Genomic DNA, 18144 nt, shown 5'->3' with positions numbered 1-18144 from the left:
AGTGAAGGAATCCAAAATGTGGCTTTTTTTTAATTTAAGATGCTTTGATAATATAAAATTATAAATTATAAAAATTCATGTGAATATAACACGATATTATAGTTAAAATTAATTTTAAATATAATTATAACCAATAAAATTGAAAGAATATATTTTATTATTTAGAATTTAAAAGTCAGATTATATTGATTAAAAAATTAAAAAATTTATTTTTTAATAAATTTTTATTATTTATTTACTATTAAATCTTATATCAGTTGTGGAAAAAGTAATGTGCCCCTTATATGGGTTATAGGCACTCCTCTTTTTTAAGTTAGTTTTTGAGTTGAATTAGGTCTGATTTAAATTTTCTATTCAATGTTGGGTCTTCTATAAATGTGTGACCCAAATGCCAAATTTAACATTTAACTATTATCTATATTTAAATTAGATTAAAATTATAAGAAGTAAAATAAATCAATCAGTTAAACTTTGATTGTCCTAGTTTTTAATAGGGCGGACATGGATTTTTTATAACCTATCCAATTAAATTGGTTAAAAAAATTTAGCATCCTTAACCTAATTATTACACATCGGTCAATCAATTATCGGTTATTTAATAAATTAATTAATCTAACTATAATTCATGGGTTAATTTAAAATATAATTCAATAAATACAAGATTATAAAAATTAATTCCAAAATAAAATTTATAAATTCATAGGGTAAAATTAAATACTATAAATAAAAATATTTTTCAAAGTTATAAAATTATAACCATATTAAAAGTTCTTCAACCAACAATATCAAGCAGCAATATTAAAAAAATTATAACCAAAGTTATAAGTTACAATCATAAGTTACAAATATTAAAAAAAAACAAGCAACAACATATTAACATCAATGTTGACCAAATGATACTCTTGAGTTACGCATGATTTCTCTGCATAAAAGAAAGCACAACATTATATGATAATAAAATAAAAACTAAATATGAGTAAGAAATAAACAAAGTAAAAAAATAGAATTCACTTTACCTAGTTTAAGACTCTCAAGTTCTTTCATGACCAAGTTAAGAGGAGAGCTGGATTGAGGACTATCAAATGATGACCTAAGCCAATATTGAGCATAAATAAGTGCTTCAACCAGCCTAGGAGTTAGAGAACTTCGAAATTGGTCGAGGGTACGTTCTCCTGTGCTAAAGGCAAATTCGGAGAAAACTGTTGATACGAGCATAGCCATCACGTCTCTAGCCATCAAAGCAAGAACTTTATACTTAGTTCCATTCACTTTCTACCAGCTCAATATATTAAAACCATTATTGTCCTCTTCATATTCATCACCCAAATACTTATCCAATTCATTTTATGCATCCCACTCCCTTAACTCACCTTTTGCTTTTTGTATATGATAGATCTGATTTTCCTCTCACTCCATGATAGATATGGTTTTCTTCTTGCTCTTTTATATGGGTCTCTCAATGTTCGATTTGATGAAAGGACCTGCAAAATAAGAAAAGATGGTCAGAGGTCTACCGGAGATACCCCCGGTGGAGACCCTCCGACGTTCAAGTCAGGTTCATGAACTGGTGTAGTATGGAAAGGCCAGGGTTGGAGAGAAAAAATAATAATATGGAGCTCTCCTCCAGAAGGAAGAAGAAGACCCCTTCAAAAGAATATCCCTTCTCCTTTTTACCTGCTAGTGACATCTCACGGCCTCCTTGCTATTGTGCTAGCTGTCTATGTTACTCAGGACCGTACGTACGGACGTGTCAGACCCCCTCTCTATGCCAGACGGCTGTTTAATTCCCCCGGCGTGCGTGCAGGTAGGGCTGCAAAGTGACCGAACCAGCTCCTCTCCCCCATGTCACATCACCGGGCTGGCTTTCTTCTTACTAGACCTGGACTCGCGGGTAACCCATCCGGCCCAGCGTGTCTGGGTCGAGGCCTGAAATGCTGAGTCGAGGCCTAAAATGCTGAGTCGGTCAGCCTAAGGGGTTTTGTGGGTTTTGGGCTAGCTAGTTCACTTGGGCCTGACCTTGCCCAGGGTGGATGAAGCCCAGCGATCATCAATTGCCCCTTTACCTCCTCAACAGTTATTCCATGAGTGATGAGGGGGTAAATCTCCATTATGATCGCACTGCCCTAGAACGGCTCTTGTCAAAACGTTATTTCCTTGCCTTTTTATTTCTTTGTCTCTTTACTTTGATGTTTGGATGTATGGCGATCTGGAGGTGTATATTCGATGATGAATAATATTTCACCTCGACCTGTACCTCATTTATACTTAGATTATTTTGTTTAAGTTTTTTATTCACTGTGAGCTGATCCGAGCTGGGAGCATGGCCCTTTGCTTTCGTTTATCCTTTTGTGCGTTCCGCATTTGCGGTCCTTTTCATATAGAGAGCTTGGCTCTCCGCTATTTCTTCCATACATAGCTTTATTCTCCTTGGTTGTTTACTTGTTGTGAGTCCGTTAGTACTGCGAGTGCGGGATCTCAGATTTTTGTTCTTTGCTTTGGTGTCCCGAGCTCTTTTGCGAAGTCAAACTTAATTTCTTTCTTTCTTGTCTAGCCTTATACAGGTTATGTTTCAGTCTGACTGCTTATTTTTTCAGCTTTAACTTTTCTTTTATAGGCTTATAGCCTTGCCAGTACAAATATAAGGCTCAACAGGGAGGTATGTCTAGCCCCTCTGGACTTTTGGGGAGATCGACCCCAGGTCAGAGAGGTTGGACTATGTGTTTTGGGTTTGACCATACTGGGGTTCGATTCTTTTGTATCCAATGAGTCAAGACTTTCTACTGCCCCGTCCGATCATTCAGAATGGTTCACTCAGCCTTTTACATTGCTCATGTCCCCTTGATTCTTTATCTGAGCATTTGGTTCTCGAGTATGTCTTGGTTGTTTGGAGTATGTGTTACCGACCACGATTAATTGAGACCTGCTCTAGTTGAGCTCGCAAGCTAGTCGACCTAGTGAGTTCCTTTGCCGACTTGCTCTGTTGGTCCTTCGAGGTTGTCCTGCTCGATTCCTTTCACTGATCTTGCTCTTTCACCAATCTCTCGAGGAGGACCAGCTGGAGCTCTTCCATCAATCTTTAGCTCGAGCCTTTCCACTGACCTGTCAGGGGTTGCCAGGTCGGATTCTTCATCTGACTTGTTAAGGAGTCTGACCGAGCTCTTCCATAAACCTTTATCTCAAGTTCTTCCACCGACCTATTTCTCATCATTTGTTGTGCAGTCCGACCTCGCCTATTTATTGTCCAGAGCTGTTTAATTTATCCAACCTGATTTATTTTTCCTCGCGAATCCCCTTTTTCTTTTTTTTTTATTAATTTTCTCTCTAATTTGCTAACTTGAACTTTATAGCTGAACTGCCAATCTAACCTTTACAACATATATACGGCCGACCTCATAATTTTAATAAATATATATATCACTCATTCTTTTTTTTCTTTTTATAGAAAATATTAAAATTTTATACTCATCGATAAGTATATCGATATGAAGTTTCATTTTACCAGATTTCAAAGAAAAAGTTAGTAGTAATAAAATTTAATAAACATTAAAATAAACTATCTAAAAAACTATCAAAATATTTTTGAACATAATGAATCTTTCTTTTTAGCTGGGTTAGTGTAAACCTCTAGCTTTCTTTTCGCACAATTGAGAAGAAAAGATAAAAAGTAGTTGCACTACATGAATGAAGTCACAGAATCCTTGATGCGCTAAATGCTTAAAAGACAACTCATTTAAAATTATCATCCTAGCAAAATATTTTCTACATAACTCTTGATCAAATTTCCAAGGCTGAAATGTATGTTCAGATGCAGTCATAAGTTGAAAACCTAAAGTTTGTTAGTTCTTATCCCACCCCTCACGAGGATACTTCTCACAATACTTCAAATGATTACTCAAGAAACTTGTGCCATTAGTTGCAATACAGAAAGAGCTTTTGAACAATAATTACATGTGGCTTTTGCATTGCTGCCTTCTTTAGGTGGATTTTTTTTTAAAGTGATTCCAAATCCACGATTTCTTAAGACGTACCTTTTTTGAAGAGTTTGGAAGTTGTATTTTTTTGAATCATTATTATCATTGAAAGGAATTGATGAATTTGCACTTGGTACTGAATTATTGATAATAGGAGATTCAAATGTGTCAATCTCATATCCAATGTTTGATATCTATAAAAATTGAAAAATATAACACATCAATTCACATATTAACTAATATGAATGATAAGACTATAATAAGACTATAAAAGCATATTATTAGTATCTTCTAATAATAATGTTGAAATTAAAAAATTCAACAGTAACATGACACAAATCTTAGTTTAATAAATAAAGCATATGTTAGTATGTTTTAAATGCATAAAACAGAGCCCACTGCAATTGCATTTTTTACATCCAATTTTAACACACAAAAATCCAACAGGCTTGAAAAAAATTAGAAAATAGAGCTTAGAGTTCAGATTTTGACAATGTACATAAATTCACAAAGGTATAAAATACAGCCAATTCATAATTCAGAAAATAAACAACAGAGAACGGATTTATGTTTTACCTTAACAAGAATTTCACAACAAACAAATAGGTCAAAAGAAAATGCAAACAAATGGAAGCCACGAATGCATCCAGTAATGCGGTTTAAAATGAAGTAGAAAAATTAAAACTTTCGGGGAAATGCGGTAGGGGATTAAAGGGAATAGCTTTAATCTTCAGAGGCTGAGTGTGGGTGGAAGGCGGTAGCACTGCTGAATCAAAGTGTGAGTGATAGATTAGTTTTTAATTTTTAGGGTTTAACTATTTAGCCATTTAGGTAATGTCGTAATGGACAATTGGATTTTGACATTAAGCTTATAATTGGACCTTACTAATATTTCTATTAGGCCTATATTTAATAAAAGAAAATATTTTACTATATATATTCTTATATTATGTACATATTTAATATGAAATTAATTAGAAAAATTAAAAAATTAACATATAAATTTAGATATGTGTATTGGCATCAGTTAAAGATTATAGATCCATAGCACTTTATAATATATTGTAGAAAATTATGTCTAAAACTCTAGCAAACAGATTAAAATGTGTCATTCATAAATTAATATTCCTAAATCAGTATGCTTTTATATGTGATTGTATGATTATAGATAATTATTTTATGGCATTTGAGACTATTTATAATTTGAAGGATAGAATTAGAGGTCAGAATGGTCACAAATTAATATTCCCAAAAATAGACATTGTAAAGGGTTCAATCGGGTCGGATATGGAGATAAAGCTCAACTTACTGTTATTACAATAGTAATTGATTAATTTTTTAAAATTACATAAGCTCAATCGACCTTGGAGCGGATTCAATCGGGTCGGACATGGAGATAAAGCTCAACGCCAACTCCAGCTCCAGCTCCAAGTATTTGGGACCCACTCCAAGGTTTCATTGTAAAGTGGTATATTTTTATCCACCCAAGATGAAGGGACGCTCTTGAGCTGTGGCTTGGCTACGTGGTCGAAGAGCCAGCATAACATAAGACGTCAAAGTTTTTAACGTTCCTCTGAATCTTCTCTCGCCCTCTCAGTAAGCTGCCTCTCTGCTCTGGCAATGTCAAGTACCAGCACACATTCGTTCTCTTTAACAAAGCCTGAATTTTCATGTTTACTGCCCCAAAGGAGAAATGGGCGTTGTAGAATACAATCGCCGATCCTGCCTAGCAAAATCCATCTCCATGGTTTATCAATTTCTCGCGGAATTTCAAAACTTTCAGGCTTTAAATCAAATGGATTTTTGGTTCATTATTTTTCAAGTGATTTTTCAGTTGACAATCAAGGTGGAGTAGAGAAAAGCGCATCCAGCGACACAGCCAAAAAGCCTGAAGTTCAAAGCAGGTATTCCTTTCTAATTTTCAAGAGGCCTTTCAATGTGTTTTGGGTTTGTGCTGCTTGTAAGGGAATCTTTAATATTTGGTATTGAAATTTGTTTTTAGTAAATTCTTTCAAAGCTATAAATATATTGCGGGACTTGTTATCATCAGAACTTCCACTGTGTATTCTACCCATTTAACTGAAGAACAATATGAAGGTCTTTGCTTGTAATAAGGAAAATGATCACAGCGCTTTTCTGGATTGCTTATGGTGTTCCTCTTGTGGAAATGAAGAAGGAATGACGTATAATTGGATTGCACTCCGGTAAATTATAGAATGGGAGTTTCAAGAAGCAATACTAATTGGGTTCAACATTATGTATGTTTCTTTACTGTTAATTCCGTGCAATTTATAGCAAATTCCAACCTTAATCGGGTTTGAAAAATTCTCCAATATAGTTAAGAAGGCTTGCATGTAACCAGGATTTCTTTCCTCTTCAGCCAGGCATGCATAGCTTCAACTTTATGAGAAAGTAGTTTTTGTTATACATCATTTGTGTATATGTGATAGACTTAATGATGGTGTCAGTTTGATTGTACTAATTTACTTATTACATGTTCTGACACTATTATTCTATGTCGCAGTATATGGAAATGGAAGGGTTATTCAATCCGCTATCAGTATTCTGGGAACAGTGGCCCTGCTTTAGTTTTAGTTCATGGATTTGGAGCAAACAGGTCTACAACACTGATACTTTGCTTATTATTAGCAGACAAGTAATTGCTATAGGTATTAAATCAATTAATTGCTCTTCATTCACATGCTTCATTTGCTTTGATAATCGTTCAAAATTTGAGGATGTGCCTTGCTGCAATACTAAGGATGTGAACCAATGTGACTTGGAAGTCACTGGTTCAAGTTATAGAAATAGCCTTATTGCGTTGCAAGTGTAAGGCTACATGCTTCTGACTCTCACTGAATCTGCAATGTCAGAAATCTCTTGCTTGGACACCTTTTGAGAATCTCCAAATATAGTCATATGGAATATGGTTCTCTGAAAGTTAAACTTTCCACTCATGTGTTGTTCAAGGATTTTAATGATATCTGTCATTTTGGCAGTGGATATGAACATGTGTTCACTATAATACCAATGGCTGTTGCCTTTTTACATCTTGCTGGAGGGCAATATGTGTTATTTTTTTTTCGCAAATCATTGGTTATGGCAGGAAGCAGCCTCTCTGCAAATCAGAGGGAAGGCTGTGTAGTGTGCACATCAATTCTTCCTTCAGCCCATAAATGTGGGTCTCCTATGTGCATTGGATCATTCCTTATTGGTTGTATCAGTAGAAATATGAATCTCTTTGTTGTTTACCTGTGTTATAAAAATTAGGGTACCTCTGACATGCTTTATGAAACTTCTCTTGACATTTAACAGCTTAAATATTATTGGCTGTAACAGTGGGGATTTATATTAATGAATGAGATGCCCGAGTTTTTCATCAAGCTAAACTTCATATTTTGAATTTTGATCTTGGGGTTACAAAACCTTAACTTCAAGAAAGTTAAGTCTCTTCTGTACTACTAGGTGCAATAGTTAAGAAGAATGATCAAAACAATATAAAAAAAGGGAAAAATCTAGAAAACACGAAAAATTTTGTGTTTATGTTCAGGGATGGTGCAAAAGAAAGAAAAGATGGAGATCGTAGAGCTCTGTTTCCTTACTAACTGTAGCTTCTAGCACGTGGTCTTTTTAGTATATGCAGTCTAAAGTTTTTGCATTATCTCTTATTGCTTTTAGGGTTACTATATATTTGTGAGATAATTTCAGGCGCTTCATATTCACTCTACAGTAGTAGTTAGTAATTAAGTGGGTCAGCTTAGTGGGGCCTAGACTTAGGAAGTGCCCTTATATCTCTTTTGCAATTGCAAACTCATATGTATTATTATAGTAAATTTATCCCAAAGTAATCCTTAGAGAAATGTTGCAACTTTGATTTGAAAAATTGAAGTTGTATACTCAGAAGAAGATCGAATCAGTTTATGCAGCCACAGCCTGAGAAATATTTTAATCTATATTAATTAATAATCCTTGTTTTGACATTAAGCCTAATAATCTTATTTATCCTCAACTTTTTGTATGGCCTTAAAGAATAGTCTGACCTGGATTAATTTTTCAAGTTAAATATGACAGCATTTTATATGGCCTTGGAAGACTGTGATAGGCCTGGTCATGAGTTGTTGGAATCCGACTCTTGTTCTCTTGGATGCTTATGGAGAGATGGGGCCCTCTATCTCAATTAAATAGGTTTTTAACAGTCTGATATCCATAATGTTGCGGATTATGGATAATAGAATATATGGCTATCATTTTTTTTCTCTGGAACTTGACAGAAAACCTTTTCAGCTGTCTGGAATATGGGATGAAATTGTTGTTTTTGGTTATTGTCTCTCTTTGTAGTTATATGTACATTCTTTTAATGTTCCTTGAAGCTTAAAGGCAAAACTGCCTGTCTGTCTTGTGATATATTTTATGATGATAGTTTTATTTATTTATTTATTTGTTTCTAATACCTTTTTCTTTTATGTACTTAATGTGTGATGTTCAGTATTTTTAACTCACATCATGTTTTCTGCAGTGACCATTGGAGGAAAAACATTCCTGTTCTTGCAAAAAAACACAGAGTATATTCAATTGATCTTATTGGTTATGGATACTCAGATAAACCTAATCCTCGTGAATTTGGAGATAACTCCTTCTACACATTTCAGACATGGGCCACCCAGTTAAATGACTTTTGTGCTGATGTAATTAAAGACAAAGCATTCTTTATATGCAATTCAATTGGAGGTATCATATTCTTAATATTCTGGATTATGTATATTTGTCCTAAGTTGTGAGTTTCTGTGCCTAACTGATCTTTATCCCAGTATTTGATTGCAAACCTATTAAAAAACTTGTGTTTTATATAACACAATGCCCATCTTGTTTATAATTGACACCCACTGTTATTAAATTTCCTGATGAAATAACTAATAAAACCCAATTACAAAGATTTCTAGGATGTCTAAATTATGTTATAGATTTTTATCCAAATTTAAATAGGATGATAAAACAATTACACGACAGACTTAAGAAAAATACTGGACCCTGGACTGAAGAACATACCAGTATTATAAATATTTTAAATAATGATGAGTGTGTCATGGCTCATAATCTTTTTCTGTAGATGACTTGATAGAGAGGGAAGCAGTCTTCAAGTTTGGAAAGCTTGATAGGCTGTCTTAAATTTTCCTGACTAAATTGCTCAGCTGTTGTAAGAGTTGTGTATCTCATACTTTAGAAGAAAAAAGTAGTAGTGTTATCTTAAGATGTTCATAATGTTGATTTGGGTCAGTTGATTATTGTAGGATGAACACTAGAATAGATCCCCTTTTGGATGAGTTTTGCAGGGAGATACTATTAAATTTTCCGGTTGCTATGAGTTAATGCATTACCACACTATCAACTTTTTATTACTAACGGTAAAAGAAGGCCTTGAAGTGCAAAAAATGTTACAATCTCAAATAGTTGTGGAATTCAAAGTTATTGTAATAAATAACTTGTGCCCTTTATGATGTTATGGTGTAGGACTTGTTGGTCTTCAGGCAGCAGTTATGGAGCCTCAGATGTGTAGAGGCATTGTCCTGTTGAATATATCTTTGCGCATGCTTCATATTAAAAAACAACCATGGTTTGGAAGACCCTTTATCAGATCATTCCAGAGTTTGCTGAAGTAAAACTGAGATGCTTTCTTTCTTAAGTTGGAGTTTTATGTGACTATTCAATTTAAGATTATCAAGCTGGTTTGCAGGAATACTGCTTTGGGCAAACTTTTTTTCAAATCAGTTGCCACATCAGAGTCTGTGAGGAACATTCTGTGCCAGGTGTTCTATGAAAATAAATAGTCCTGTTTCCTCTCTTAGTCAACAACATTTGGATTGAGGATGAAGAATAAAAGAAACAAGGAAAGAAAAAAGAAAAAAAAAAACAAATCTAACTATCTGCTTTCAGTGTTGAGCATTGATAATGCTTCTTGTATGTTGCATTGCAGTGTTATCATGACACTGCCCAGGTGACAGAGGAACTCGTTCAGAAGATCCTTCTTCCAGGGCTTGAGCCTGGCGCTGTGGATGTATTTCTTGATTTCATTTGTTACTCAGATGGCCCTCTTCCTGAGGAACTACTGCCTCAGGTGAAGGTCAGTTTCTTAAACTAAATCCAGAATTTCTTACTTTTCTATTTTATTCTGGTTCATGAAATGTTAACTCTGATTCTTCTGCTTCATATATTATTGCTTCTCTGTTTTTACAGTGCCCCGTGCTGATAGCATGGGGTGACAAGGATCCCTGGGAACCGATTGAGCTTGGCAGGAACTATGCAAATTATGATCCTGTTGAGGACTTTGTTATCCTCCCTAATGTTGGCCACTGCCCACAGGTTTCTCTTTTTGTCTCTCATGTGCATACCTGCATAAGTTAACACCATGCCTCCACTGCATACTGTAAACATGAATACTGTTGTTGATATGCTGCATTCATGGACACTTTGAACTGGAATTTGCATGCAAGCGTTCACAAACCAGTGCATCAATGATTTGTGGCCTGCCTAGTAGCAATGAAGCTATCAATGGGCACATGAGGAAGCATAACGTGCCCAACAATTTTGAAGTTTGTTCATGTGGGTAAATAACAGGGGTTAAGTTATAGGAATAAGCTTAGCAGCACTGCAAAATAACTAACACATAATTTCTGCAAAGAATTGTGCATTATTGCCCTGTATGTGTAAGTCATATGAAGGAATAGAGAGAGTAAACAGATACTCTGTTATTATCTAATGGAGGATAACTTCTGTTCTTTGTTTTTTTTCTTTTTATAACATGCTTGATTCTTATTTAGCACAATAGCCAACATGTGAGAAGGAGAGAGAGAGAGTGTGTGTGTTATTTATGCATGAATGAGATAGAGATTCACATAATCATGTATCACTTATGCTCTCAATTGTGTTATATGTTCTTTTGAGGTTATGATAAACAGTCCTCCGCATTTATATCTTTATTCATGTGAATCATGCACATAAAATTTCAAGTTACTGGGATGTCAATTGGCATTTCATTCGCATGGTGATAATTTTTTTAATTGGCTAGCTCATTGGAATTGGTGAAAAATCTTGGTTCAATAAGTTTTTTGGTCGAATTTATTCTTTTAATTGATTCATACATTTCATAGTTCTCTTCCAAAGGTAAATGTCTCACTTACTAGTCCACTGGGGGAGCTCAAGGCCTCTTCTCTACCATTCAGACCAAGAGAAATCTTTTAGACAACACAATCAATTTTAGAAGTCCCCCTTTTTAAAAAAAGAAAAAAAATTATATGCGTGTTGAAGTTGGTACAAACAGCAAAGACAACAGCATCTGATGTTCTTTGATTGCTGCTGGTTTCAAAATTAGGAAACAATCATATTAATTAACCACTCATGATTGTCTCAACGATAATAATATCTGACAGCATTTATTTGTGGATTTGGTTGAAGGACGAAGCTCCTCATCTTGTGAACCCGATTGTCGCGTCATTTGTGGCACGTCATTCTAGAGCCAGAGCTACTGTTTCTACTGTGAGCTGATCCATTGGCAGCTTTATCTCATTGTTTCTCCTCAACCTGCCTTGGACCCATGATTTCATTTCCATTAGCCCCCTGTATTTAGTCAAATTAAGTTTCTCATTGAGCAGGTCTTGCTTGTTCATATCTGAATCTCTGCTGTGAGAAAATGGTTACTTTTGGATGTATTTATTCTCTAATCAGTTCTAATGCAATGAGTGGATGGCTGTAGTACGGTGATAATTTAATGTCTTGAAATATTATTGCTAAGGCTGACCCAGAACAAACAATCTTGTCATTCGTTCCTAGATTCCCGGACTTGACTGCTTCTGCATGACCTCTGAACCTTGTCATTGATTAATGTCATCACAAACAGAACAGCCTTTTCATTCCTTTCTTGGATTCCATTATGAATTCGTCCTTTATTTTAACTTTGAACAGCTTCTCGTGAGACAAACCTCGCAAGGGAAGTTCATTTTCAAGGTTTCAGTGACAAATGTTCAGAGTAGTCTACTGTGTTTAACTTATCCGGAACTTCTTCTTCCAGGGAAGTGTAGTGGGTCACTCAGAGATGGTTTACTGCCCATGTTGTTCCTTTCGGTTTGCTTGAAGCCAATATTCTGACGATGTTCACAGTTAGTAATTATGATATGGGGATGATTGAATATTTTAATTTCTCAATTTTATTTTAGTTTATATGATACAAATATATTAAAGATATTACCTTTTTTTTAATTAAAAAACACCCAAACTACCATTAATATCAGCAAAGAAGTACATCATAAAGATAGGAACAAGGAGAAGATTCACACTCCATAAGATTAGTCTCAAATATTCGTTGATCTTTTCACAAATGCACATCAATATTCAATCACTCATTAATAATCAGAGCAAGGTAAGGACCCGAAAATTGAGGTCCAGACATAGCATTAAACAGGTTTTGAAAATTCCTTTCAACAATAACATAATTGAAATTATTCTACTTTAACCACCACCACCACCACCACAAAGTTGCACGCGATGAGGGAGCCTCAGCAACATCCACTTCCATTATGTGTCCTGAAAGTTGTCTTCCCCCATTACTACAACCTCATCCTTCTCGAAGGATCCATCCTAGAACAATAACTGTAATATAATTGACCATTGCATTTGAGCATACGAATCACAAAGGACTCCGTTTACTAAGAAAAGTTTCATTTGGACTTAAAAAATAACACCCCATCATACATAAAGAACTATGTATTATTTTTGAAATTTATCCCATCACATGGTCAAGAAACAGATATTTTCCGACTTCAATTAATGAAAAATAGACAGAAAGCCACTTGAATATGACAAAAATGTCTTGTGTGGTTAAATATGAAATAAAAAAAATCTTAAAAAAAGGTTTAGAAGGAAGAATTCTGCCGTTATCTAGGACAAAACTTAAAAGGCTGTACCATATAATAAGAGAGAAGGAAATGGACAATAGCCTAAAATATATGTCAGAGTTGGAGGAGATGAGTATTTTTCTGTGATACAATTGGCTTTGTAAGTCCAGGGGAACAAGGAAACGGAAATGGTGTAACCTTCCTTCAGTGACCATCCACTCGTCGACTCTGTAGAGTTGAACATAAAAATCAATGGGCAAGTTCAAAAGGGTTTGTGTCTTCTGTGGAAGTAATTTGGGGAATAAAAGAGTATTCAGTGATGCAGCTGTTGATCTTGGAAGACAACTGGTTAGTTTCTCTGTTCCTCTCTCAAGATTGAGAAAGTGCACACACTCATTATGTATGCACACCCACGAATCATACATCGAGCTTTTAGAGCATTTTATGAAATGGGTATAAATTTGTGCAGGTGAAGAGGAAGGTGGATTTAGTATATGGAGGAGGGAGCTCTGGGTTGATGGGTCTGCTCGCTCAGACAGTTCATAATGGTGGATGCCATGTTCTAGGGTAATTGATTTAGCAAAATCATTACATTAATTCCTTTTTGCCTTTTAATTACGCTGATTTATCAACCTCCTTCTTCTTCTTACTATTACTATTATTTTAATCTGGTAGAGTTATCCCAGAAGCTCTTAATGTCGCACTAGGGGCAGAGGTATGAATCTTCCGGCAACCTCTACCTTGGCTTTTCTCTGTTGAGCATGTTTCTGTAGCATTAATGATTTGGTCTCAGATTTTAGGTGATCATACAGTGGGAGAAGTGTTGATTGTATCGGATACCAATGAAAGGAAGGCTGAGATGGCTAAGAGATCTGATGCTTTCATTGCTCTTCCTGGTATATTTCTCTTCATATATTTGCTTCTTTGCTTAATTATTTCTTCACTCTGTTGGTGTGTATTTATTTTATTTTATTTTACCTTTTTTTTTGGGTTAATTAATTAATGAAATAAGGAGGATATGGAACCTTGGAAGAGTTGCTTGAGATGATAACATGTTCTCAGCTTGGAATCCATGACAAGCCAGTTAAGTTTGTTGCCTCTTTCTCTCTCTCTCTCTCTCTCTTCTAACACGCACACATATATATGATTAATCTCACCCTTTAATTTATTTATAACCCCAACATTGTTTATTAAAGTATTTAATTTACCATCAGATTTCATTTTCTGGTCAACTTCCATACTCCATATATGCATTGTTGAACCTCTCTTATATCTAAGGGTCTCTAAACTGTTCTTGTTTTTGTTTTTTGTTTTTTCAAAGGTGGGTCTCCTGAATGTAGATGGGTATTATGATAGCTTGCTTGGATTTTTTGATAAAGGTGTAGAAGATGGATTCATCAAACCTTATGCGAGGAACATTGTCATTTCTGCAAAGAATGTTCAGGAATTAATGCAACTGATGGAGGCACTAACACTTCTCATAACCCCTTTTTTTCTTAATTGATTAAGCTCCCATTGAAGTTTAAACTTGTCATATGCCAACCTTCTTATATATCAACTCTTTTGAATGATGTTGCAGGATTATGTACCTCCGGACGATGAAGTGGCACCAAGTAGCCATTGCTGGATAATGGAGAAAGCAATGCAAATTTGTAGCTGTTTTCTCTGTTGACATATTCCAAGAAGAAGACTCTTTTTGGAAGAATATCCTCATAATTATTAGTTGTATGGTGTGTGCAAGCTAGAAGGGTGAAAATACACACAATTTATGTATTAAATAGGCATTAATGCTATTATGGAAGAAGCAAACTTTGTCATTGGAAGCCATATTCTGGTTTCACTTAGTAGGTGTATTGATAGTACGTGTGAACTGCCTGCGCAAATGGTGATTTTGAGCGAGTCCTCGTAGCAGGGGAATCATTCCATTAATGTCCACATCTTAAACAAGCTCTTTTTTTTTTTTTTTTTTTTTTTTGGGAAAAAAGGAATAATTTTTCATTTCTTTTCTGAAAAAAAAAACCCTTCAACTTAAATATCATGGATATGTTTGGCACATATTTACTAAACCGACAAGATGAAAGAAAACACGAACAGAAAAGTTAAGCTCTTCAGACAGAAAAGGGAAATCTGGAAGAACATAGCTGTGGCCTGTAGGTTTGTTTTATGGCATTCGACCACAACTATAGCAGGGCAATTACTGTTAATTCAATTTGGAAAAAAGAGAGAAATTTTATTTTCAGAGAGCATACAGAAATGGAATAGATCAATATCTTCAAGGCAATTAACCTGAAGAGTATAAATTATGGCTTGTAAGTGTCTGTCAAGGGTGTTTAAGAGAGGTTATCAGTAGTGATCCAACGAAGGGATTCATCTCTTTCAGGCGACAATTATGAGGCCTTTCTTTTGATGAGGCACACCAAGTCATTCTCACAGCTTCTCTTATTGATTTTCTCTCACATTTCTAGTTCTCTAGCCACACATGACATTTTTCTGCTTAATTCTCCCATCTCTTAAATAAAATTGTTCTCAACCAAAGGCAAGTAAACAACAAAAAGGGGGAAGCCTCAAACAAAACTGGCACTCTGCATGATTTTGTAAGAGAAAACTACAACATCATTGATCAATTCTAATCACCACTTTCAGAAAACGTCTCTAGATACATCTACTGTACATGTTGTAGCTTTTTCAAGGATTTCTGTGAATCAGTGAAAACTTAGACATAGAAATCTCAATTTTAGAAGAGTAGGGGAAATCAGAAGTAAGCTTAACATAATTTACTTGCTAAATTATGTGCATTTCTGGATGTGCATAAATAACCAGGCGATTGACATAACATTAATCAACTTTGAGAAGAAATCACAAGAGAATTGGAAGGCATAATTAAGCATACCATGCAAGAGTAAAGAGATTAGATAAATAAATAGACCAAATTCATTCACTCCAAAAAAGATCATAAGAGAAAGGAACAAAATTCAACTTTATATTACAGATATAGATTTGTCATGATCAACTGGCATTGTCAATCATCAATAGAATAAAAGAACTAGGAAGTACACAAACTAGCCAAAAACGAGTTCAGAAGTATAACTCTGTAACTGAATTGATAAAACAATAAGTGATAAGTGGCATCCAACCTTGTCAGCATGTATTTATCCCATCCTTGCAGTCACTGGTCAAATTATAAAATGTTTCCACTCGTGTCTTTGCCCTGTAAAGAACCTCAGTATCCACTGCAACTCTCATGTATCCATCAAACTCAGCTGGCCGTCCATTATTTAAAAGCATTGTCTCATTGTACCAATCACTTGTATTTCCCCACAATGCTTTGTAATCGTCAAGCAAATGAACCTTAAAGTGAGATCTCAATTTATCAAAGTAGTTGTAGAATGGCTCATTGGTTGCAATATACAGATTCCTCCAAGGTTGAACCATCCCTTGAAGCTTTGCAACAAGTGCGTCAGGAGAAGTATCAGCATCCAAATGAGGCCAAAGTTCCTTATTTTGTGCTTTCCGTCCTCGAACCACATGAACTGCATCAAAATCCCAGTCCATTTGCCCACTGATCTCAGTAACTATATTCATCAATCTCTTTGATTTCCAAAGTGCATGCCATGGCCTCTGAATGTACTTTGCTGCTTGTCCTTCACAAACTCTGTACCAATAATTTTCTGGCTCAGGAGCATCAAACTGCCTCCATATAATTGTGCTCTTATCTTTCTTCAGTTGCGCTGGCATCACCTTATGGGTCACAACCTTCCTGACCGGCACTTTCTTCTTATGGGCACGATCCCATTTCTTCCAATCTCTCAAAAAATCACTCTCTTCTACAATTGATGCCATCTCCTTAAGATGCTCAAAATCAAAATAATACCGAAAATCCTTCCCCTCCTCATCCTTACCACTTGGATTATAACTACCTGCCAAGCATATGCTTAAATCCATCACAAATGTCCTGTTCAAATACATAGCCTCCCCTAACCCACACAAGAAACTCCACATATAATGGTTCATTCCCTTACAATAATCCCCTCCTCTTGAATAATACAAGTACCTGCCTTTCCTAAAATTCATCTCTGATCCCAAGCTTGGGATTGTGTCATTTATCTCGTCATCACGAACTGGTGATGCAATTTTTGGGTTATTTCTACCACTCTTTGTGGCATTAACTCTAATCTTTTGCCTCCTTGCATTAATGCCTGAATGCCAACCACTCGCGTGAACAATCTTATACGTACAGTTTTCCTCAACTCCAAACTTAAACCTCCTAAAGTCCCTATACTTTCTCCATGACTTCTCTTTCTTGTTTCTAAACCTCCACGCCACATCACACTCATCTGGCTTTGACCCATTAACAGGCGTTTGATATTCCAAAAACACTATGGATTTGAACCACTTCAAATTAAACTTTTCAACTGTTATCAAAACCCTCGGGTCGGAGCAATTCACAATCTGCAAATCCTCACAACCAGATGACTTGAGGGTCATATTGGCGACCTTCTCCTCAGATTTCTCAATCACTTGCTCAGTGATCGGTTTAATTGCTAAAGCAGGTGGTACTGCAGGGGCTGAAACAGTTTGCAAGTCCTCACCAGTTTTGAGGATAGAATCGTCATTTTTAAAAGTGGCATTCTCGCTCTGAGTAAAGAATTTAGTAAGGGCAGGAGCTGATTCCAGCCATGGATCCGGAGGCTGGTAAGTGATAGCAATAACCGTGAATATCAGAACGGAGAATACGAATACCGAAAAACATAGATTGCTTATCAGCTTTATCAAATTTTGCCCTATAGGCTCAGTGGCTGAATTGGTCTCTTTCATGGATTCTTCTGTTTTAACCTTTGAGAATCCAATTTCAGAAATCTACCCAGATCTTGAAATCAATCTAGAAGACAAAAAGAACCCAACCCAAGTTTACTTACACCAAATTCATTCATGGGTTCTACTCATTTCTTCAAGAGCCAACGATGAAACCTTGAAATGGGCGGGAAACTATAGTCTAGTCTGAAAAAAGAAAGAGAGATAACAAGAATTTAACTTACTGGGAATTGAAATGAAGCAGAAGACTGATGAGATCTAATGGAATTGAGCAGAATATCGAAGAGAGATTTTACTGTAACTGCGTAGAGAAGAAATGGCGGAAGGGAATGGCTTTGATTCTAAGTGAAGCAAAAGGCATGTGAAAAAAATTTGTCTGAATTGAAGTGGGAGTGAGTTGGTGCCAGCAGTGGGCTCTAGTTAACACCCAATGGTCTAGGTGCCACGTCATAATCATGATTGATGATAGGCTGGAT

The 18144-nt window shown here is 35.6% G+C and overlaps 3 protein-coding genes across 4 annotated transcripts; 2 read left to right on the top strand and 1 right to left on the bottom strand.

Annotated features, from left to right (window-relative positions):
- Window positions 1-5451: 5451 nt before the first annotated feature.
- LOC110600993 (uncharacterized hydrolase YugF) lies at window positions 5452-11729 on the top strand. 2 transcript variants are annotated; one of them, XM_021737959.2, is made up of 9 exons: window positions 5452-5875; window positions 6496-6588; window positions 8488-8533; window positions 8621-8699; window positions 9480-9624; window positions 9703-9775; window positions 9943-10089; window positions 10203-10328; window positions 11421-11729. In XM_021737959.2, the coding sequence occupies exons 1-9, from the start codon at window positions 5592-5594 to the stop codon at window positions 11508-11510; spliced, it is 1083 nt and encodes a 360-aa protein (XP_021593651.1). In that variant the 5' UTR covers window positions 5452-5591; the 3' UTR covers window positions 11511-11729. The 2 variants fall into 2 exon arrangements, with proteins under 2 accessions (XP_021593651.1, XP_021593649.1); XM_021737957.2 differs by having other exon boundaries at window positions 5453-5875; window positions 8488-8699.
- Window positions 11730-11871: 142 nt separating this feature from the next.
- LOC110600994 (cytokinin riboside 5'-monophosphate phosphoribohydrolase LOG1) lies at window positions 11872-14830 on the top strand. The gene is made up of 7 exons (XM_021737960.2): window positions 11872-13204; window positions 13326-13423; window positions 13532-13571; window positions 13650-13752; window positions 13869-13939; window positions 14178-14321; window positions 14436-14830. The coding sequence occupies exons 1-7, from the start codon at window positions 13109-13111 to the stop codon at window positions 14526-14528; spliced, it is 645 nt and encodes a 214-aa protein (XP_021593652.1). The 5' UTR covers window positions 11872-13108; the 3' UTR covers window positions 14529-14830.
- A 939-nt stretch (window positions 14831-15769) lies between these two features.
- LOC110600992 lies at window positions 15770-18062 on the bottom strand. Its single transcript, XM_043951216.1, has 2 exons — window positions 17965-18062; window positions 15770-17854 (listed from the first exon to the last, which is right to left on the bottom strand). The coding sequence occupies exon 2, from the start codon at window positions 17669-17671 to the stop codon at window positions 15995-15997; it is 1677 nt and encodes a 558-aa protein (XP_043807151.1). The 5' UTR covers window positions 17672-17854; window positions 17965-18062; the 3' UTR covers window positions 15770-15994.
- Between the last annotated feature and the right edge of the window lie 82 nt (window positions 18063-18144).

The sequence above is a fragment of the Manihot esculenta genome, chromosome 15 (assembly GCF_001659605.2).
Source record: "Manihot esculenta cultivar AM560-2 chromosome 15, M.esculenta_v8, whole genome shotgun sequence".
NCBI classification, from domain to species: Eukaryota; Viridiplantae; Streptophyta; class Magnoliopsida; order Malpighiales; family Euphorbiaceae; genus Manihot; species Manihot esculenta.
The sequence above is the reverse complement of the archived record's forward strand: the minus strand, read 5'-3'. Positions and strand labels throughout refer to the sequence as shown.

Excerpts from the sequence above, each read along its gene's own strand:
- LOC110600992 (XM_043951216.1), bottom strand. The coding sequence starts at position 17,671 with ATGAAAGAGACCAATTCAGCCACTGAGCCTATAGGGCAAAATTTGATA.
- LOC110600994 (XM_021737960.2), top strand. The coding sequence starts at position 13,109 with ATGGGCAAGTTCAAAAGGGTTTGTGTCTTCTGTGGAAGTAATTTGGGG. Across the intron at positions 13,424-13,531 it reads GGTGGATGCCATGTTCTAGG|AGTTATCCCAGAAGCTCTTA; the intron begins GTAATTGATTTA and ends TTAATCTGGTAG. Across the intron at positions 14,322-14,435 it reads AATTAATGCAACTGATGGAG|GATTATGTACCTCCGGACGA; the intron begins GCACTAACACTT and ends ATGATGTTGCAG.
- LOC110600993 (XM_021737957.2), top strand. The coding sequence starts at position 5,592 with ATGTCAAGTACCAGCACACATTCGTTCTCTTTAACAAAGCCTGAATTT. Across the intron at positions 6,589-8,487 it reads CATGGATTTGGAGCAAACAG|TGACCATTGGAGGAAAAACA; the intron begins GTCTACAACACT and ends TGTTTTCTGCAG. Across the intron at positions 9,776-9,942 it reads TGAGGAACATTCTGTGCCAG|TGTTATCATGACACTGCCCA; the intron begins GTGTTCTATGAA and ends GTTGCATTGCAG.